Source organism: Lethenteron reissneri, chromosome 42 (assembly GCF_015708825.2).
Source record: "Lethenteron reissneri isolate LAM-NWPU_2019-01 chromosome 42, ASM1570882v1, whole genome shotgun sequence".
Classification (NCBI taxonomy): Eukaryota; Metazoa; Chordata; class Hyperoartia; order Petromyzontiformes; family Petromyzontidae; genus Lethenteron; species Lethenteron reissneri.
The window spans coordinates 3436040-3459126 of record NC_083820.1 but is presented as its reverse complement, the minus strand read 5'-3'; the positions used below and the strand labels follow the sequence as shown (position 1 = coordinate 3459126).

Genomic DNA, 23087 nt, shown 5'->3' with positions numbered 1-23087 from the left:
TTCTCGCCGTAAATTAAGACGCATAAATTCCGTTGATGGGCACAAGGGACACGATGCACAAAAATATTAATTGCATTGGCCCACTCTTAATTTAATCACGAGAGGATGATTGGGTTCTGCAGGAAAATGTCGTTTTCTTTTACAATTACTCAGAGCGGAAAGAATGGAGCGTTCCACTCGGTCGAAGCACTGCAACAGGTTAACGGAACATTCTCCGTCTGCCCCTAGGGGCGATCTGGGCGAGGGCCCCGTGGCTGATTGCCGCGTGGTGGGGAATCTGGGCCGTGACCTGCGTGGGCTCGCGTGTTGTTTTCAGTCGCTCGACATCTGCGAGTCCGAGACCCCCGTTTGCCTGCATCAGGGAGTGGCTGTCCGCATCGTCTCCACACCGCGAGACTTGTGTGTCCATGATACAGGTTTTTTGGGTTAGGTCGCGTAAATAAATGTGTCGTTAAACCCGCCACCACCCGACACAGACAATTAGTAAGGTTTGTCGTGTAAACAGAACGTGGCCAATTCGTTACTAGTACAGCACACCAGTGTGTTGGAGAGCAAAGCCACAACATTTACAATCTGAACACGACTAGCTTCATCAGGCGACAGCCAGATTTGGCTGTCGTAAATATTAAATTGGCACGTTCTGTTTACGTGACAAACCTTACTAATTGGCTGTGTCGGGTGGTGGCGGGTTTAACGACACATTTATGTCGCGATCTAACACAAAAAAACCTCTATTATAATGGATGATATCGGTCGCGACAGCCTACTACGTGTTAAACAGACGTATGTATGTACGCCGTAACTTCTTTTCGCGCCGTACGAGCGGAAGTTAAAGAAAGACACTTTAACATCCGCTCTACCACCGGCTGCGTGGTCCTGCGGTTAAACCATCGGGGCGTGCGTGGCTTTAAACACCATTTGTGAGCCGACTTGGCCCATTGTTCGTCCTAGGTCGCTCGTTGGTGGAAGTCAAAGAGTAGAGTGGTCCGTAGTATAGAAACGTGGAATTTCCACCACTGGCTAAGAACTTCCAATTGAGGCGAGTGCTACCTCCCCCCCCCCCCCCGCATCGCTCGCTAGAGCAAAGAAAGGCCGACGTTTTGTGAAGTTTGCACTCACGCCGTCGGGACGCAGTGTGAAGGACTGGCCTCAACCCAGCAGAGCCACAAGTCGCCTGCGCGCAGGGCTTGGAGTTGTTAACACTCGGTGTTGCCGGACATCCCGTGAAGGGCCCTTGTTCACGCAGTGTCCAGACTGCTCTCGATAGCTGCGCAGATGAGCAAGCGATTTACTTTGCGTGTCCTGCCTGCCAAATCGGCTCTCGTGAGCGGGGGGAAATGTCCGATTAGTGTAGAAGCGAAAGAAAATTGGATTGTTTTTTTGCAGCCGTTGGTAACCGACCTGAGACCTTCAATTCGCTGGACTTGAGAAACCTTTTCAATTGCGGTGGCTGAATCAAGGACTCCCTCGCCTGGTATCCAGGAGGCGTGGGTTCGACTCCGACGCTGACGCCTGCTGTCTATTTGGAGTATGCGTGCTCTCCCCGTGGTCGCGTGGATCTTTCTCTGTGTCCTCAAGTTTTTCCCTAAACGTGCGTTTAGAGTATTTCACTGCTCTATATTTCCACATGATGATAAACCACTTCAATGAGATATCGTTTATTGCCAGTTCGTTTCTGAAAAAGATCTTTATAGCTCAGTTGTCTTACCTGGTAAAATAAAAATAGTTTAGTTTGGTTGAAACCCATGTCGCCGCCTCTCAAAGAAATGCCTGTTCAAATCTTTTTCAGATCTGGCACGCCAAACCCACGAATGTGAATGTTGAACGAGTAGGCAAGTGTGCACATGTATTTACGTCAAACCGCCGTATTCACGTGTCAAGCGAGCAAAGGAGTGGTGCTCATCGCCATTCGCGGTCCTGAGCCAGTGGTGGAAAGTCCACTTTCCCATGGCAGGGACCAGCCTAAGGGTAACTACCGTTGACTTCCCACAAAGTAACGCTCATTATCCCAAGAGAGACGGTGGCCTGTTCGATTGTAGATCAGCAGTTCCCAGGCCGTGGTACGGGTGGCCGTGGTACGGGTACCCGTGGGGGGGGGTACGCGTGACATCTCAGGGGGTACACGAGACAAATCACATGATGATAACGGTGATGGTCACGTGGCTCGTGGTGAGATGGGCATCACAGTGGCGAGACGTTAACTACCTCGCCTGCTTAAAGCCCACTGAGCTTTAGAGATATTTCTCAGAAGCGACCTGGCCACAAATGGAAGCTCATCAAAGTGGCTTATCGTGTGGAAATTTAGGGCAGCCAAATAACTCGGGTTTCTAGATGTGGAGGGAAAAACTGGAGGAACTGGAGGAAAGTCCAACTGAGCACGGGGATAGAGACGTGCAAACTCCAAATATACAGGCATCGCCAGGGTCTGGATTGACCCCACGACCTCCTGCATACCAGGCGAGGTCGTTAACATCTCGCCAACATGGCGCCCCCTCTCGCCGCCACGCCCAGCAGACAGCAGGGAAACCACCGCATTAGATTGGGTGCCCCACGGCCGCTGTGTCAGCGAGTGTGCGAGACGGCCGAGGTGCGTGCTGCCGTACCGCGGCACGGCGCGCTCCAACCCCTGCGAGCGCCGCCGTTCACACAAGCGCCGCCGCATTCAGCCGTCCGCGAGCCGGAGCAGAAGAAGAAGACTCATTATGCCACCGTCACGCAGCCCGAGCCAAGGTCAGCAGCCAACGGGCTTGAGGTCACGCTGCCTTCCCCCGCGCAGACAAAGAAACCTCGCGGCTGCCTCGTCTCGCCTCCCTCCGCCTCGCATTCCCTGCGTCAAGGTCGCAACGCGCTTAGCATTGCCAAGGCATTGTCACATCGCAAGCATGAAAGGGCCCTTGCCGCCTCGTTACGGTCGCTTGTCCGGTGCTGTCCGCAGCGATGGGGGATCCGTGTCGCAGTTGGCACGGTCTGGGGTTGGTTTATTTTCTGCGGCGCCCTCCGTTCTCCTTTCGTGTGCCGTGTGAACGTTCGCTTTTGACGCTGCCGAGAAATCCGAAATATTCCCTCTGAATGGAACGCCGTCCTGTGTTGCATTCACGCGTCGTCCATTCAACTGCCCGCACCGTTGCAAGTTTTTCCACGTTTTTTTTTCTTCATGGAAGTCATCGCTTTGTTGTCCTTTGTAGATCACGTGTCCCCGCATCATAGGAATGTGGAATTATCTACCGCTGGCTCAGGGCCACCCCGGTGGAAAAGAGCAGCGCCGCGCTAGTCTTGCTCGAGCAAAGAGAAACTTTACCCGGTGCATCGGTAGAGACGCACGCTCACAAGGTAGTTGCAACAACTCGTGTGCAAAAGAGCTCCCATGCAATCGAATTCTCCACAACGGCGATTATAGTTCGCGCCGTTAATCAATAGCGGCTGTCCAAATAGATAGACTGACTCCCACCGTAGAAATGTGGAACTTCCACGAATGACTGAAGGCCACCAACAGAGATTGTGGGTGTGTGTGGGGGGCGGGGGGGGGGGGACACTGACTCTTGTGTAAACTCAACGTTCATGACGCCGGTGGTGTTGCTTTGCATTTTGTTTGCGGCTGCCAGACGTGTTGCTTCCAATGATGCAGTTGGGAGAACACGGTGTGCTCGTCTCGCTGCAGGCTTTGCGAGCTGTACATTTTAAGAGAGTGCACGTTGCATGCTTGGATTAAGAGAGAAAAGCCTACTGCTCGTCAATGATCTGCGTAGTTGTGACGATTCGGCCAACATCAGTCGGGGATGAGTGCCAAAGGCTATAATCGCCTGCTCAATGCATCGCGTGGAACGTAAAACTTTCAAATTAAAAATGGGTGCATAATTACGTCCGTTGCATGTGTGCGTGGGCCGAGCGCTCACGGCCAGCATCGGTGACGAATATCTGAAGCCGGTCCTGGACCTCCCCTAGGTTGACTCAGCTTCAAATGAGTTCCTTGTGCTCTGTGTAACCGTCGCCACTAGGGAGATAAAGGCGGCCGGGCATGGTGCTGGCCACCCAGCCCCTGGTGTGTCGTGCCGGCCTTCATAGCGCTTGCCCCAACAGCACTTGCCCCCAAAGAGATCTTTGGGGTTTTTTTTAGCCTCCGAGGTGAAATATTCCAAATTAAGTGACGAGACAAATTGTATGGCTGTGGAAGGGTCACATGATCCCATGACCTTTCCCATATACGCATGCAGGCACGGTTTCACGTGCGATATAGTGAGGTTAGCCATCGATAACCAATGCGTAGTTACGTTCCCAGCATTTAACAAGCATCGGGCACGTGCAGCACGCCACCGTTTGTGTTTGTAAATGCACGGAGAAGGTTGGCGGGCGTGGAACGGACGCTCCGCGATCGGTTGCAGGGTTTTCGTTTCGCCGAACCACCGGCGTTGCTTATCTCAGTTGCGTGTGCTGCTGTTGTGGACAGACCGGGAATAGCGGTGGGTTTCTGCACCGCACTGTGATTTATCGTCCCCTGTGTGTGCACCCACTCTGTATTTTTCCGATCATCGTCTGGCTCTACCATAATGTTTTCTCCTTCCTTCCTTCCCTCCCTCCCCCCGTCTTTTTGTCTTCTTCAAACTCTTCTCTGTTTTGCAGCGCAAATTACGGAAGCAGAAAAGAATATCGGCTGTAGGTGTGCCATTGTGGGTTTGGCTCGCAATCCTTAACTCCTAACCACTCTCGTTTTGTGCACAACGCAGCCAGTGGAATAACTTTCAGTACTAAAATACGCACGGCATGTGTGCACAAACTCAAAATGTACGTGCTGTCTTTGAAATGTTAACTTCATTCGGTGGTGCTAACCGTTCCAAGCATACTAATTTTGGAGATTGTTTCGGCTAACATCGCTGTGCGTGTGCACGCCACAGCACGTGTCCCTGCTTGTGTGTTTGTGTGCATGCGCGTGCGATTGAATTTGCGGAGCTCTTGTCGGTGGTCAATGCAGTTTGCCCTGAGTTCTCACGTGACCAGGTTTGATTCCTGGTCATGCACGGCCTCAGTGGCGGTTGGTTTCCAAACTGAACCTGGGTCTCTTTCTCTTTCGTTGGCTCGGCCTGAACGTGAAAACTTTTGAGTGACATTTTTTTGCGCTGAGCATGCAATCTGCTCCTCTGCTGTGCCAGCCTTTTTTGTTAAATACTTGCGAACAACAGCACTTTCGTGCCAGCAGTGTATTCAGCTGATTGGGAAGATCATTGACTTTAGCCACGCATTGGTGGTGCACGCCTGCAATGCGGAACTTAAGAAGCAAGCGTTGGTGGACCTTGTAGGTTCCAAACGCTCACCAAGCTCCCTGGAGCTGCATGGTAGCCAATGAGCAGGCAGTACAGCAAGCAGGGTGTTGTTAAACTTTCTGGAGCTTTGAGCACACGATTCACGATCGAAAGTTTTTTTTTTAATTTCCAAATTCTCGGGGAGGGTCAACGTAGGTTATCATCCCTCCAGGGTTCATAAATTTAGTACCAGTTTGTGGTAGATCAACTTGGGTTATCCCAGAGGCTGGCTCCTGCCATGATAAGTTGGACTTTCCATTTCTGGCAGCCCCCAATGCTCGTATGGTTATGGAGACACTTGATATTTTGCCATTTGTTGTAACTTTACTTGACTGAGCTCTCATTCTATTAATAATTTTGCTTAAAAAAAAAACACGCGCAGACACACGTGGGAATGTGTTTATTTATCCGTGATATTTTTTTTTCATCTTCTGTTGCTATTCTCCAAAGCTCCTCCAACACTACTCACCGCTTACCCAAACCCAGCCCAGCCCATTCACGCGGCTGACTCAACGCGTTATTTAACATCGCATTTGTTCCATATTTAAAGCTTTACTTGGTCCGAGGCCGCACCAAAAATCGAGATCCACGCGTGCCGGGAAGGCTCTGTGTGCACCCCATAACAAACCCGGTGTTGATTCCTGCTCGTGAGATGGAATGGTTGCGGGGAGGAATGATGCCGCTTGTGTTGCGAATGGAGATGCGCGTCGGAGCGTGACATGACTTGTTCGCTATTTCGATTGCGCGCGAACCCCACCGCCGCCCGACAAATAATGCGTTGTGCGCCGGAATTTCTTTGCAAACCCCAATGAATTCGCACCGGCCGGTGCCCCCTGACTCCGCTGATCGTGTCGGCACGCAAACGCGTACGGGGTGGGAAAACAAACCGCAAAGCATGCTGCACGTTGCAGAATTGCACGTCCCGTACAGCGAGAGGGAGGAGCAACGATTAGCGCCCTCTACTTTGATCAAAGTGACCTGGGTTCAGTTCCCGGCTGTGCGATACGAGCCTGTCATGGGACCGCTCCTAAGTCAGCTCGGCCTTAATTTGAGTAGCTCGTGCGATGCATATCAGCAATGGTGAAACGAAGGTGGTGCTTCGGTGTAGTCTTGGCCAAAGCATCCCTGTCCTGTGCCAACCCTAATGGATGCTTGCCAATATCACTCATCTCTGGAGTTCGCAATATTAAATGGGGAATATGTATTCTCAAATGTACAAACGTATTGGAGACTGGTATTAATTTACATGGATTGGCCGTTTCAACAGATTAAAATTTCAGGTGGAATTTCTTAACAGGGAAATTAATACAATTGCTCAAAAAGCCACAAGAACAAATGCGTTTCCTTCTGCTTGGGAATGTGTACGTGTGCGTATGAAAGTGTTCCAGTGTGCGTGTTGTGTCTGTGTATTTACGTATGTTTGCGTGGGAGCCAAAGTGCAGAGGGGTTAGTGCGCTGCGTACGAACCTGGCGACCCGATTTCGATTCCCGCTCACGGCCAACTCCAGTAATGGGTTATATGAACTGGTCCTGGGCCTCCTCTAGGTCGATTCAGCCTCAAGTTAGTACCTGGTGCATTGAGAAAACATCCCACTTGGGAGACAAAGACGGCTGGGCGTGATGCTGTCCACCCACCTCCTCGTGTGCCGTGCCGGCCTTCACAGGTGCTCGCTAACAGCACTTGCCCCAAAGTCTGTTAAGGCTATAAAGGGGGTCTTTGTCTTTCTCATGCTTGTGGGTATGTTAGACCCTTAATATCAGATAGAAACAAAATCTCCAAATTACATTCATATTGTTCCATCAGCTTCGTTATAAACCCAATGCGTTGTCATTTGCAGGTGTTAGCCAATGATCATTCTATCAGCCTGTGTCAGAGAATGGCTTTGGAAGTTGATGTCATGGAACTACTTCTGAAGTCACTTCAGTAGACGAACCTCTTTTTCATAATAATGCGTGGCACAGACAAAGATTTGAACTCGGCCTCTGCATGTCCCAGCTCATTGCTCAGACACGGTATCGGTTCACGAAGGAGCTACCCAGCCCCACTCGTTACCCGACCACAATTAACACTGATGTGGTTTGCAAAGATTCCCCGTTACAATGTTGACCTCTGTGGTCAATGATATCAACGTTTACTTGGCAAAGTACAGAAATCTGCGAAATGTTTATTCCCCTAAAAAAAAAGTGGCAAGACAAGAAAATATTTGGAAGTCGCGCAGTGGAATTTCCATATATTTTCGCGACCCAAATACCACGAACAAAGGCTTATGGTAGATCACCCTTGAAGTGTTTGCATGTTTCTTCATTAATCCAATAACATTTGCACAAATTAGTTCACATACTCACGGAGGGCTTTGAAGGCTTCGGGTTTTTTTCCGAGTTTGGGCTGGAAATAGCCTTCCTAGCGCAAGTGGCGGAGGGCACATCAAAGAGGCATCTTGGGACCAAGATGACCTTAAACAAAGCTATGCCACTTGGGCTTGTGTCGGCGTCGGTGTTGTTAACACAATCTGAGGTCGCGCCACGTGTATTATGCCTCTGGCATCACAATGGCTTGGCGATACCGAACAAGTCAGCAATGGTTGTGTCACATGTGGTGGAGCTCATGTACACATTGGATTGCACCGATTGCTTAATATCCACACTAATAAAAAAATCACATTTTTCCGTGTGCCACGCGTGTGTCATGCTGTGCGTGCTGTGTCTTACCCGTGTGTCATGCTGTGCGTGCCGTGTGCCAACCCCGTGTGTCTGTGCAGTCATCGGCAGCCCTGCTGGGCGATGCGACCTCGCCCACGCTGAGCTCGCTCCCCGTGGCGGACGTGTGCGAACGCCTCGCCACCCTCGAGGGCATTGACCACGGCCTCCTGGACAAGTACCAGGACACGATCCGCAAGGTGCGTGCTAGCGCGGCACACGCCCTTGCAGGCGAGGCGGACTTGGATGGCGGGTGTCGAGGTACAACCTCTGCAGGGACCTGTCGCTCAAGCGGGGTGTCTGGATCGTTGCCGGCAAACATTTGCGATAAAGCACGAATTTAAAAAAAAGGTCACCTTTCCTGAATGCTGTACTTACGATTAGCGCGATTGGCTATGTACGGTGCGAAAGAAGTTCAACATACATGGCAGTCTTGAGCCAGTTGCGCCAATTGAACCTTGCGATGCTGGAGGCTCAAATACCTTTTTGTCCGTACAACAACGATCATTGTAGACTTCCCACCCACTCGAGATTATTTGCTATAAAAACAGATCATGCTCGTGTCGGATCCTGTCGTTGGGTGTGGTCCCGAAACATTGCCAGTGACACGACGGCAGACCGACTGCAAACCCAGTTCACTGTATCGCAGAGCCAATTCACCTTTGTGGAGACTGAGCCCTCTTCGTAAAATCAGTTCGGTTAATAATCAGCCAAGCTTTAATTAAGAAAACTATTTCAAAACGTACGAGAATTCTCCAGACTCTGCGATGCAGTGAAGTGGTTATCCTCGGGCGACTGTGATCACGTGACTCGCAGCTGGCGCGCTCCTTTTTTTTGCTCAACCGTAAGGAAAGGCTGTGGTGGCCAAAGACACGTGACCTCGTCCAGCCAATTTGCAGCCATGCTGTGAATGTGCAAACGTGAAAAAAAAAAAACCTCCCAGGTTGCTGTGAGTCGCACAGCCGAAATCACCTCAATATCCCCGGCGTTACAGCCCGTGTTGAACACAGCAGCACGGATGCAAGCGTTGCTGTAAGAGTTCACGTTCTTGCATCGAAACCGGTGCCGGTTCACTAAGTTCCGCTAAAGAGTCCTGCTGACACAATTGATTACTATACATTTTAAAAGTCGAAATGGGTTTAAAAAAAAAAGAAAACAATCTAGACATTTTCAGCCATTTTGAAAAGGTTGGCGCCCAGGCTTGTGGCTTCCAAAAAACGACGACAACTCACCGCGGTCCACGCCCAGCCGATGCGCCTCCACCTCGGTCGCCCTGTGGAAGCTTTCCGCGTTTCCCTCGCTCTAAGCGGGTTCGGTTTGTGCAATTTCGTGGAAATGCGGCTGACCTATATCTACCCAAACATCGGTATACGTGGTTTTAATTATGCAGCTATGCGGCTTACTGGACATTTGTGGAAGAGAGCTTCAGGGCTCATCGGATTCCTCCTCCAGTTTAAATAAAAATTATGATTCGGATTCGGGTCGGACGTGTGGCACACACTGTGTGCACTGTGCGAGTGGCGGTGCAGCGCTACGCTGCACTACGAACCCGGCGACCCGTGTTCGATTGTCCGCTCAAGGCCAACACCACTGATGAATATCTGCACCGGTCCTAGGCCTCCCCTAGGTTGACTCGGCCTCAAATGAGTACGTGGTGTGGTTTGTAAAAATCACCACTAGAGAGACAAACGCGGCCAGGTGTGCTTCTGGCCACCCACCCCCTCATAGGTGCTCACTAACAGAACTTGCCCCAACAGTCTCTTGAGCCTATACAGGGGATCTTTGTCAGTATGCGCTACCTGGCAGGCAGCTGTCACCTCCTGCGGTTTCGCTTTGTGCCCTTTTTTCTTTGGAACGAGTCTGTTACTGCCGCATGACGTGAGTTTTTAGCGCCCTGCAGATGAATTGATAAATCCAGGAGCCCGGTAGTTGCAGCGATATTGTGTTGATCTGGTGGCACCAACTTATAGCGCCATACGTTGGTGCCACCAGTTCAACACTTTTCCCCGTGCCGCTGTGTGTCGTCATGGTCACTGCATCGCACCTCCGATTAGCACGGTTGGCTACGTACGGTGCGAAAGAAGTTCAACACTCGCATACACATCGTGCGCTTTCCTGATGCGCTTCAGCGGCTATCTGGCACGCTCTTCCTTCCGATGTTAGGAAGCCACGGGTGCTATGCACTTTTAAATCATCATCTAAATTGAAAGCTCTTTTTTTTAGAACTGCTTTTAGCGTTTAGTTTGTTGTCCTTCCCTCCGCACCTCCCATGAGCACGGTTGGCTTCGTACGGTGCGAAAGAAGTTCAAAACACGTACAGACATACGTACGTCATAACAACGCGGCTGTGTCCACGCTGCTGGTGCGTTTTAACACCGCTTTGAAATCTAGAGGGATCGTACTCGCCGGAGCTCCTTTCACGCTCTCTCCGCCCTTTTATTTTAGCAGCTCATTAAATTATAAAAAAATATTTTAAAAGTGTTTTATAATATTATTCTACGCTGGTCAACGGGTTTGATTCCATCTGCTGGCACAGAAAAGCTTGAGCAATATTTGTTAATCGACCTTGCACTTTTGTCTGCCCAGCAGGATAAATGTATTCATTTACACTGATGGGTACATCCAACTCTCAACACGACTGGCCATCGTGGGAGAGTAGGCCAAAGAGCCTACGGTGGAGGCCCTTCTGCCGGCAGTGGCATGAGCAAGCCATTGCAGGGCTGCGCCTTTGCCTTCACCCATTTTACCGCGAACTACAAATCCTGGCTCCAGGTCAACTCCACGGACAATAAACGTTTAGGGTTGTTGTCGTGTTGACAGCCTGGCCCCCACCATGGGAATGTGGAATGTCCTGTAAGTTGCTGTGGGCCGCCAACGTGCAATAAGCGCCACCCCGTTCATGGAGGATGACATTTTTACTGCGCTCTGCACTCGCCCCGGTCGCGTACAACTCGAACACAGGAGATCTTTGTCCTCGTGTGTGTGTGTATTTTATGTGGTGAGCGGGGGCGCAGTGGTGAGCGCACAGCGCTACGAACCCGGTGACCTCGAGTTCGATTCCTGCTCACGGCTAACACCGGTGATGATTATCTGAACCGGCCGTGGGCCTCCCCTAGGTCGACTCGTCCTCAAATATGTACCGGGTGCGTTGTGTAAACATCGCCACTCACGAGACAAAGGCGGCCGGGTGTGGTGCTGGCCACCTGCCCCCTCGTGTGTTGTGCCAGCCTTCAAAGGTGATGCTCGCTAACAGCACTTGTCCCAATAAGTCTGTTGAGGCTATACAGGGGGATCTTTGTCTTTGTGTATTTTATGCGACATTCCAAACAGGCAAACATCAATGGAAGAGTGCTGGCACAGTGCAACATGGATGAACTCAAGGACGAAATGAGCATGAACTTTGGAGACTGGCAGCTCTTCAGAAGCATGGTGAGAGGCTGCAGCTCACCACAAGCTTGAGCTGCCACACACAGCCGTGCTTCATAAACCAACGCCACAACACGGTGATGTGTGATCGCTCCTGCACCGCGATGGAACGTGAGCCACCGATCCCAAACAACAACAACAACAACGTCAACAACGTGTTGCAACAACAACATGGCTCCCTGTACCAATCGGCGTTCACAGCACAATGTTTAAAGTGTATCAGCATGGTGAAATTATCTGCCCTTTGGCAGCCAGCATGTGCAGCTCAGTCGTTTATGTAAATGCAAATTGTACTGTACCTTATGTTCATGTGCATTGCATTCTTGCGGTTAAGACTGGTGTGTGCTTATCTAGTGGCATTGTCATGGAGCTGGAATGTCACGGCTGCTTGGCAGTCATTGGCGCCCAGATTAAAACTTGAGAACCCGGTTTAAAATCACAGATGGCTGAGCCAACCGGTCACTGCTTGACCACTTGATGTTCATCGCTGCAAGGAAGCGGGTTTTGTTAGTTAACATCTCACCACCGTGGAGAGATGTTGACTTGCAGCGCCAGGTGTACAGGAAGTCGTGGGTTCGATCCCGACCCTATTTGCAGTTTGCATGTTCTCCCCGTGGTCGCGTGGATTTTTCTCCGGGTCCTCTGGTTTTTTCCTCCACATTTAGAAACATTTCGATTTCAAGCTTTCGTGACTGCAGGGATTCATATTCTTGGTTCTTTCGGGAAAGTCACGTAACTTTACCGAAAGAACCAATAATATTTAGAAACATGATAAGCCACTTGGCTTCAGCAGCAATCATTGGTGGCCAGGTCGCTTCTGAAAACGAGCAATATTGCTGCCTGGTAAAATAAAAATTGTTTAGTTTTGTTGCTTTACGAGCGATGCTACCCGGCTCCTAGTTTGCTTACATGTGGCCCAAATCCCAATTCCATCCCAGGTTGTCAGCGGTGCCGACTGCACACCGTGCCATGGTATTCCCAACCCCCCCATGCCACCCGGCGACCTTTAACATCGTCCTCATCCGCCATCCGTCCACCTGTCCATCCGCCCGTCTGTCCTCCCCCCTCCCAACGCCCGCAGGTGCTGGAGATGCGCGAGCTGGAGAAGCAGCCGTCGCACGACCTGCGCTCCGCCGGCGAGTCCGGCGGTGTTGGCGTCAGCGCCCTGGACGGGGGGCCGCCCCCTCACCGCGAACGCGCCACCGTCACCGCCTCCGCCTCCGTGGGGGCGGCCGCCAAGCCGGACGCGGCGCTGCCCAACGACAAGTACAGCCTCAACTTCAGCTTCGAGGAGCTGTGCACCGTGGGCCTGGACGAGCCGGCGCTGGGCGGACAGGCCTCGCTGTGGCAGGTGGGCCGCAGCAGCAGCAGCCACAACAGCAGCCGCAGCAGCAGCCACAACAGCAGCCACAGCCGCCCGCCCGTTTGGCAATCCGCTGCTGGATGAGAACCGCCCCTCCTCCCGCTCACCCCCCCTCCGCGCGCCATGCGAGAGGGCGTGAGGGGCGTTTGACCGGTGGTCGGTGCTGGGCTCGGGGCGCACTGCCCTCCACCGCTGCCTCCCAAGACGCCGACTGCACTAAACCACCACTCGTTGCTCCCCCCCCCCCCCCCCCCCCCCCCCCCCCCCCCCCCCCCACCGTCTCTTGACGCACGACGTGGTTACCCACACAAGCGCTATGCAGGGCTCGGGAGGGTACTGAGAGGGGTGATGTGGTCCTGGCGGTCGAGTTGCTGTTCCCTCTCATTTGGCAAATTCGGCAAAAAAATCAAATCGCATCTTAACCTCTTCACTGGAAAGCTCCACTTTGGACAGCGAGTTGCACGCTGGCCGACCTAATTTTACATCGAGAATTGTGTTTTGACAACATCGTTCCGCTGCGTCACGTCGCACGTCGTGCCGAACAGCACGCGACGCGCAACCCGAAAACAGGTCGCAGAGCTCCGCAGGAACTCCCCCTCCGCCTTGCTCGTTAATGTGACCGACTCCGATTAGCACGCTTGGCTACATGTGGCGCGAAGGAAGTTCAACATACATACTTGGCCCCTACGGCATCACTCACAGGCACTTATTCGTTCCTCCTCACATGCCGGTGAAATGTTGACGCTTTGACGGTCACCTCCTCGTTTTCCCGGGAGGCTTTGCAGGCTGCGATCGAGTCCCCTGACCTCGTCCTCTAGGCCGTCACTGCTAACGAACGTCGCCATGCGTAGGAACGCACCGTCCAATCCGCCCTTGGCTGCAGCCTTCCCCTCCCGTGCTGTGACCTCTTCGTATCTTCACTCGCGACGATAGCGTCGTCCCGTGGCGGCTGACCTTGTAACCGCCGATCCGATTGAATTTTCGCCACGCTTCCCCTCCATCTCGCTTCTTGGATGCACGCCACCTGCACTTGAAGAAATAACTAAATTGTATTGACCTTTGGGCCACAACCGTACCTCCTCTTGTCAGTGTTCCAGCTTGCCAGCGTGCTAGTCTGATCCGCTCCTTAGCCCACCCCCACCCCACCGCGTTTGATGCGTTCACCCCTTGCCAATCCGTCACGGAACTCGGCCGGAGGGGCCTACGCCGTTGCCCGAGGGGGGTGGCCCGGCCCTCTCCCACGTGTCTACGTTCGCATATTTCTTTGGACCTTCTTTCATGTTGTTGGCAACGTTGCTTCTATAACAGGGCCGCCAGCCTTAATGGCAAACTTCCCCCCCACCGCCCATCACATTGCGGCTGGGCTCCGAGCCAGCGTTCGCATGTAGCGCGCGTACGTACGTGTACTCTAAGAACGTGCGTGCTTTGTGTCGTGTGTATGCTGTTGCTGCTGCTGCCGCACGTACTCCGTGCGCCTAATAGCGGGAGTCCTCGAAATGCCCGCCCTGGTTAATATTTGCGTGGGTGTGTCGACTATAGACACCATGCGCCGATCGCTTCCCGCGGGACGATGAAAGTCCCAAAAAGAGCAGGTCATTGGTGATGACATGGTCAATTATTTTTCCCCCAATTTAAAAAGGTTATTCGCAAATTACTTCATTGGAATAAACAGCAGCAAAATCAACCCCGACTGATACACTATATTTGTTTCAACATACATGTCAGTTTGTATGTTGAACTTCTTTTGTACTGTACGTAGCCAACCGTGCTGATCGGAGGTGCGGGGGAAGCACAACAAACTAAACACAAAAAGCAGTTTGAAAGAAATTCGTTTTCAATCGAGATTTAAAAGTGCATAGCTCCAGTCGCTTCCGAATATCGGAAGTACGGTAAAACCTTGGATTGCGAGCATAATTCGTTCTGGAAACCTGTTTGTAATCCAAAGCACTCGTATATCAAAGCACTTGTATATCAGTTGTGATCACGTGACGCTCGACAGACAAAGCGTATGCACGTACTACTCGTATGGCAAGACCTCGCTTGTTTATCAAATTAATATTTATTTTAAAAAAATTGCTCGTCTTGCAAAACACTCGCAGACCAAGTTACTCGCATTCCAAGGTTTTACTGTAAGAGCATTCTAGATTGCGGCAGACACACATCTGAAAGCGCGCGATGCGGTGAGCGTCTTTCTTCGAAGGCGAGACGAAAGCCGCCACTGCGAGGATGACCAGTGTTCGCGTGATGGTTTCTGCTCCTTGACGAGATCGGTTCATCTGTGGCAGGCACTTTGTGTGTAATGAGTGCGACCTTGAGATGATGGTTGTGGGGGTACGAGAATGGTAGCGAATATTTTGGTACTGGCAAAGGAGGTCCCATGATGTCGAGGCTCACCCCGAGCTCTCATTACTCTGATAGTGGCATTGTCTTTGTGCTGTGCGCCTTTTGGCGTCCTCTGGTCGAACACCGTTTGAGACGAGGCTCAAAAGAAAGCTGTCTCTGGTGTGGACCAATCAGTTTCAAGGACAATGCATATATCATCAGTGTGTTTTTTTTTGTATTTTGACCACAAGTATTGTGGTTAATGCAGACACGATTCTTGTCAAAGGTTTCAGTTTGGTGTTTTAACAACTTAACACAGCTGTTTTGTTGCCAGATTAAAGGGGAAAAACCTATTCTCAACGGTATCGAATACCAAACGTACGAAATAGTAAAAAAAATAACAATTATTATAATTGCGATTCCTCGTTCGTCACCAACGCAAAGCTCTCGGCTGCTTTCCCGCCCGCAATGTGCCTGCCGTGCGCGCTGTCGCCGCAGGGCGCGGGCCGTCTGGCGGACGGACTGTCGCACCGCACGCACAGCATGTCCAGCCTCAACTCGGAGGCCTCCGTGGCGGAACTGTCGCGCCTGGCCGAGCGGCAGCAGGCAGAGTACCGCGACGCCTACGGCGCCTACATCAGCCAGATGGCGCAGGTGGACTGCCCCACCAGCGGCGCCAGCTCCATCAAGAGCTCGCAGGTCGGTCGCGCGCTGGCGCACTTACAGTCCGACACTCGCCGCCAGTCTTGAACTCGCTGACTGCTCCTACCGCTCCTACCCAGCCGTACCACTCCTACCACTCCTACCACTCCTACCACTCATACCAACCCTACCACTCCTATCACTCCTACCACTCCTACCCAGCCGTACCACTCCTACCACTCCTACCACTCATACCAACCCTACCACTCCTACCACTCCTACCACTCCTCCCACCCCTACCACCCCTACCACTCCTACCACTCATACCACTCCTACCACTCCTACCGCCCCTACCACTCCTACCACCCCTACCACTCGTACCACTCCTACCACCCCTACCACCCCTACCACTTCTACCACCCCTACCGCTCCTACCGCCTCTACCGCTCCTACCGCCCCTACCACCCCTACCACCCCTACCACTCCTACCACCCCTACCACCCCTACCACCCCTACCACTCCTACCACCCCTACCACCCCTACCACTCCTACCACCCCTACCACCCCTACCACCCCTACCACCCCTACCACTCCTACCGCTCCTACCGCCCCTACCACCCCTACCACTCCTACCACCACTGTACGACTCCTTTCTCACCCACTCTCCTCAGCATCTCAAATCACCGCACGTCACACCTCATCTCGACCACTAGTAAGGGGGGGACCCCCAGTGGCAGCTGTCCCTGTGTGGCACGAAGTGTCTCAGCAGCGGCCTCCCAAGTGGCCGTGAGTCTGTGTGTGTGTGTGTGTGTTGGTGTGTGTGTGTGTGTTGGTGTGTGTGTGTGTCGGTGTGTGTGTGTCGGTGTGTGTGTGTCGGTGTGTGTGTGTCTGTGTTTGTGTGTGGTGTGTGTGCATGTGTATGTGTGAGTGTGTGTGTGCGATCCCAATTGGGAGCTGGGTGGCCTCCACTCGCAGGGCGATCTGTCGAATCGCTGGCAGACCCATCCCCCCCCCGCCCCCCGCTAATGAGCCTCTGCCTGCCACCTCCTCCTTCTCCTCCTCCAGGTGACGTCCCCGCACAGCCCCGTGCACTTCCTGCTGGGCGGCAGCGTCTCCTCGGTCTCTCTGCACGAGGAGAACCGCAACCACAACGCCTGCTCCCAGCGCGTGGCCGCATACGGCGGTGGCGGCGCCACGGGCGGCGGTTGCGGAGGAGGAGGTGCAGGAGGAGGTGGAGGCGGGCAGCCGTTCTCCCTCTCCGCCTCCCTCTCCTCGTCGTCGTCCCTCCCGCCCTCCAAAGCGGCGTCGTCGCACTCCGCCGACGCGAGTGACTCCTCCGCGGCGCCGGAGTGCGCGGCGGCGGCGGCCGTGCCGGCGCTGGACCCCATCACGGAGGAGGAGGACCACGCGGGGGACCCCGCCGGGGGCAGGGCGCGCCCGGCCGCCGCCGCGGCCGCGGCCTCGGCGACGGCCGCGGCGGCGGCCACGCTGGGCAAGCGCGTGCTCCAGGCGGTGGACATCAAGCACCGCAGCTACCAGCAGCTGGCGAGCGACGACGACAACTCGGGCGCCGACGAATCGGATGACGTGCCGTTGCTGCGCTCCGCCGCCGCCGCCGACAGCGCCGCTCCGGCGCTCGAGCGGTGGGGCCCGGCCGCCGCCGCCGACCCCGACGCCGACCGCCCCGCCGCCGCGCAGCCGTCCGACGACGCCAACACCAACGCCAACAACAGCGGCGGCAAGGCGGGCGGCCCCGCCGCGAAGTCCGATGGCTACGTCGCCGAGATGATCCCGCTGGGCAAGAAAGACTCGTCCGACTCGGGCGCGCGCGTGGCCGACTGCTCCCCGGGCCCGTGCGGCTTCGCGGGGCCGCCGGCGGCGCGCGCCGTCGGCGACCTCGTGGAGTTCGCCGGCGCCGAGTTGGCGCCTGCCGCGGTGGACGCCGGCCCCCTGCTGCTGCTGCCGATGCCGGCGACGGCGACGGCGGGCGGGGGCGGCGCGCCGGACGCGCCGGACGTGACGCGCATGTCCATCTGCTCCGACGGCAAGCGCAGCCCGTCGGGCTCCGAGAGCAGCCTCATCCTGAGCAGCCCCGAGGCCGAGCGGCGAGCGCTCGTGCCGCCCGTCGCGCAGGCCGAGACGGGCCGGCGGCGGAAGGCGGAGCCGGCGGCCGTGGTGGGGGGCGGCGTTCTGAATCGCGTGGACAGCGTAGAGACCATCAACAACAACAACCGCTCCTCCCTCGGTACTGGCGGCGGCGGCGGCGGCGTTCTACCGAGCACCGCCACGGCACCACGCAGTGCCGCGACTCCGATGACGCCCCCCAAGAAGCAAACGGCGAGATCCAAGATGGGCAGCATTGGAGGAGGAGGGGGGACGGGAGCGGCAGGGCGGTCTGCGGGCGGGCCGGCCCCCTCCTCCCCCAACGTGCGCGTGCCGCTGCGCGGCGGCGGCGGCGGAGGTGGAGCCGGCGGCGGCAATGCGGCAAAAGCCAACACGGCGCGCGCCAGGGTCGACAACGCGCGACCCAACCTCAACCGGAAGGCGCCCGCGCCTACCAGGGGCAAGAAGGGGGGCGGAAGCAGCGGCAGCAGCGGCGCAGGAGGAGGAGGAGCGGGTGGCGCGGCAGACAGCGCCGGAGCTAGTGCAGAGAAGGAGAGCATCCTGTGAGCGTTGGCGCAAGCCTCTCCCGCTTCTGCCGCTCGAGACAACCTCGCCCGCCGCCCACTCCGCTCTACACAAGCGCATTACGTGTGTAGAGCAATATACTACATGCCAACGTCGCACGGCGTCATGGGGAAAACGCCCACAACGCCCTGCAAGCCCTATAAGTAACAGTTGTGTTTATTTATCCTGAAGGTGCCGGTGCGTTCATCCCCGTGGTTAAAACCCATCGTCCTGTAGACCTTTCGTCACACACCCAAGCCGCCTGCAGAACCAGGATTTAAAGGTTTATTTTTTATTTTTTCCTCTCATCACTGACGGGCAGCCGTGGCCTGTGAGGAGCTGCTCACACCATTAGTGGCGGTGCTGGGCAGCTGTGGCGTGAGCTCCAGACCATCGTCGAGGCACGTCAATATTCAGGCCTCAATGTCTCACGTCCAGACAGGTGTCATTGAGCCTCCAGATCTTTTACGGGAAGGTTCCATGTTGCCATTGTCTTGCCAGTTTTGTTTGGAAGGATTGTTTTGCATTGCGGAAGTAACCTGGCGTCCCCAGAGAAAACCCACGCAGGCAAGGGCATAGCGCTCAACAGGTCCAGACGGAAGGATTCACTTAACCTTCCTGATGCACTACCATCTCATGGCCACCTTGCAGCCACGCGGGCTTGGCGAATCGACGCGACCCAACAAACCCTTCCCTCCGAAGCACTGAACGATGAGCGTGCGTCGCCACGCCGTCAGAGCCAAGCACTGATTACTTTACAACGATACGTGGTGCGCAAGCGCAATTAACGATGAAACCCAACACGGCCGTCAAGAACGCTGTGGCCTCGAGAATAACGTATGTGTGATGGGCGACATTTCTGTTATTTATGAGCGACGAGAAATTGCCTTTGTCCGAAACGTTGTCAATGATATTTTTTTATTTTCGGGCCACAGTGTTATTGGCGAATGTGTTGAGTGTTTTTGTTGAAACAAAAAAGTAATCCGGGTTTTACTTTTGTTAAGCACTCGTTACATTTTAATTGTGCTTATGGAGTCTTGTTGTGATGGGCCTCTAGATTTCGCTTGGCAAACTCGGTTAGAATGCAACCGTGGGGGAACGGTCCTTGCGAGGTGACACCATGGCCAGAAGTACTCACGAAGGCACCGAGGTCCGTCTCTCTCCCTGTCCAAATAGTAAATGACCAGATGTCACTCAAGTATTTATCAAGGTTAGCTCCAAAAGCCGGGCCAAATTGGGCAAACATCCACCACATTATTAATGTGTGGCCGTCCGTTCACTGGACTCTACATTTGAGTTCCTGGATTCATCGCAGCGGGAGACCTAGAAATGTTTTCCCTCATGCTTCTCGCTCAGTACCTCAACACGGCCATTCATAACCCCTTGAGCCACGAATCGCCTTCACAGCCTCGTCGGTTTCATCCTCATGAGATCATCAGTGCAGTGTAGCCCCGTGTCTCGCACTGCCAAAACACACAACTACTGTCACGCGACATTTTTGCTGGTGACTCAGGTCGGGGCTGCACTGCATGTTCCCACTCCCGTCATCCTTCCAGGGTCGATTTGATGAGTCTCACTTGGTGCAAAGTCATCGGTCGTCGTCACCCCACGGGTGTAATTCGCCCTGCCATAGGAACGTGGAATTTCCACCACTGGCTCTGCGTCACACGAGCCCAGCACCGGGGGGCTCGTTTGAGTACGGAGCCGCTCCGACCTGACCGGGGCTTGCAGGGCAGTGCAGGTCGCGTCCCCCCGCAATGTCACACCGCGTGAATATTTATTTTCTCCATGTTGTGTGCTCGGTGACTGTCCGTGTCTTGGCCCGCCGATGGGGCTTCCCGCCTGCCTGGAGGGGAGGCGGGGGGTGCCTGCGGCGTTAGTTATCCCCCCCCCCCCCCCCCGGCTTGTCCGTCGTGGTTCCTCGTCGTTTCGTTCATGTTTGACGGCTTTGCACACGTGTCTTGGTGTTTTTGTCGTGCGGTCGCAAGTCGGTAGCCCGTCGGCTTTTTCAGCCACCGAGAGGCGAGCAAAAAGTAAAAAAGTAAAAAACAACAAAAAAACTAAAGGAAAAAGGCCCACCAAAGCCGGTGCCGTGCACTTCGGTCGCAGTTCGGCACTCGGGCGCACAGTGGCTTGCGAACCACAGTTTGCCCAAATACTCGAGAGCGTAACGCAACGTCGCCGGCGAGTGGTCGACCCTTTAAATTTAGCATTCCGCAAGATGCCCCCAGGGGATTAACGGGGCCGTGCAGGAGATTGAGCGAGGAGAGTGGCTTACGCAGTGACGACCCCACTCCGGGTTGAGGTCAGGGCGCCGTTGACCTGGCGACGTGCCGAAGCTCTCCTTCGCTTTGCCAGTCGCGACTCTTTGCGTTCCACTCCCCCTGTTGGCTTGCACACATGGAAAGGTGGCCTAATCGGCTACGTTTGGGAACCTGTGCGCTATCTCCACGCCGTGCCACGATTTTGGCAAACCCGGGTTCGATTCCCAAACTCTAATCTCAACTAGCGTCAACACTGGTGAGACAAAGACGGCCAGGTTCACATGCTGCTGGCCATGCAGTTGCCTCCTGCGCTGCGCCGACTTTAATAGGTGCTCACCGAACAACACTCGCTTGCCCTTGATAGTCTACGAGGCTACAAGTGGTATTTCTTTTTTACCTGTGCGGTCACACGCAGGCATTTTCGTGTTTTATTAAATTGCATTGGTATACCGGGAGGCTGAGTCCGTGGATAAATTCCGAGAGATAGTAAAGGGCGCGTGTGTTCAAATGGTAAAACAAACGCATTTCTTCGATGGTAAAAAATGTCTCTCTACATTTGCATGGAGAAGTCGATGATAAAAATGTTATTCCGTGGAGAGAAGAAAACGTACAAGTTCAAAACGATCCCATTTACATTGCTCTTATACCAATTCTTCAGTGTCCGTCGCCGTTGTTATTTGCATCGCAACAAACATATATATATATATATACACGCGTGTGAAATATTATCAGTGTTAAACGTTGTTACTGATGTCTGCCGCTTAAACCCAACAGTAGTGTTGTGAGAAATGAAGCCTTCGGAGACAAAGCCCATGGCATCGCCACAGCCGGAACGAAGCCTTTTGTCAAATTCTTGAAGAGGCAAATACTAAAACGGGGAGTGTAAACCTTCCAAAATTCGGAAGCAATTAGGTCCCTAAATTTTTCCTTTACCAATGTAGCTACTCTTTTACAAGCCGGTTAGAGGTAAAAACAAACGCCAAAATAAAAAAACACACAAAGTCAAAAGCTAAAAGACATTTCAAAAATGCTGACATTGTTTTGAGATCACACTGATGGGAGAGCATGAGGAGGTGGTGTGGGGGGGGGATGCTCTTGCCTGTGTATCAATCGCGGTGTGATTTTCACCGTTTGTTTGGATCCGCAACGTCAACACATTTCAAGCGCCACTAACCCCTTGGGTTTTGGCCGTGTTCTTTTTTTTGGCGACCTGAGAGAGCCGTGCAAACGTCGAGTCGCCCGTGTCGTGCACTTTTCCGTCCGGCGTGAACATGCGTGACGTCCTGTTCCCCTATCCCTCGCGCGTGTCGTATAACGCGGTGCACTGAAAAATACGTTGTTGTGTTTTTTTATTGTTAATTGTTATTGACTTCGCTTATTTTTTTTTAACATTTAAATTAAGGGCCAAATTCTCAAGTTTCAGGCTGCAATGAAAAATGTCCGCAAGGGGGCACGCACAAAGCAACTCATCTTTACTTGAAGGGAAATACCGCTACACGAACAGAATTGCCTCTGGCAAATGTGCACGGGCTGAAAAGACTTAAACGCCATCATACATTGTGGAGAAAATTGCAACGCGGCCTGATTTGCCTGTTGGCGAACGCTCATTTTTGTCAGATTGTTTTTTTCTTTGTTGGGTGGAAAACTGCTGCCGATGAATCTGCGTCACCAAGCTGCACGACAAGTTGCCGAGTCGGCGCGCTTTAAGCTATTTATGTCGTCATCGGCAAGTGAATCTGGCCCATAAACGGAGATGGGAGTTTGCAAAGTGGTGTCTTGAAATATAAAATGTTGTCTCCAAGTCGTAATCGTCTCCCTTTTCCTCTCTCTGCCCTCAACAAGGGCAATTTCCCCAATAACTTTTGCCGTTTTATTTTTCTGTTATAAGGGCAATTAGTTCTTTACGGTGGTAAAGTGTTTTCTGCTGTCCATCACTTTAGTTTGGTATTATCCAAGCAGGTCTGATTGGATTGGCCTAAAATGTTGCGAGCTTATTATTCCGTAGCAAGACCGGCTTCTGTCATAGTGACGTGGAATTTACACCTCCGCTTTCGGGCCACCAGTGGAGAGAATCGTCCCTCCACGGTCGTTTGAACGGGGAAACACTTTTGACTCCTAACTTTGACTAAATGGTGGCACTTCCACACAATTCCTCTATCGTTTTTACACATCCGGTAGGGATTGCACATGAGCATCAAGTCTCCACAACGTTGCACAGCAAACAAGACAGTGTCCCTAACGAGAGCCGAATGTTGTTCACTATTCGACTATTTCACGCAGCGAGGCCTCGCAGAGTCGCTTGACTTTTACTCGAGGGTGCTGCTCGGTTTTGACAGTAAGAGGGGTGGTGGTGGGGGGGGGGCGATGACTACTGCATAGATTCCAACCGAGTAATTTGCGGGGTAACTTTTC

At 53.4% G+C, this 23087-nt stretch overlaps 1 protein-coding gene across 6 annotated transcripts in view; it reads left to right on the top strand.

The window, feature by feature from the left end:
* The window catches only part of KIDINS220 (kinase D interacting substrate 220), a 111452-nt gene extending 88969 nt beyond the window's left edge, over positions 1 to 22483 (top strand). For all 6 annotated transcript variants that reach the window (XM_061569093.1, XM_061569091.1, XM_061569090.1 and 3 more), the window contains 5 exons: positions 8054 to 8191; positions 11322 to 11420; positions 12499 to 12768; positions 15601 to 15801; positions 16810 to 22483. In XM_061569093.1, coding sequence (XP_061425077.1) covers positions 8054 to 8191; positions 11322 to 11420; positions 12499 to 12768; positions 15601 to 15801; positions 16810 to 18414 — 2313 coding nt within the window. In that variant the 3' untranslated portion in view covers positions 18415 to 22483. The remainder of the gene's footprint in view (positions 1 to 8053; positions 8192 to 11321; positions 11421 to 12498; positions 12769 to 15600; positions 15802 to 16809) is intronic.
* Positions 22484 to 23087: the final 604 nt, after the last annotated feature.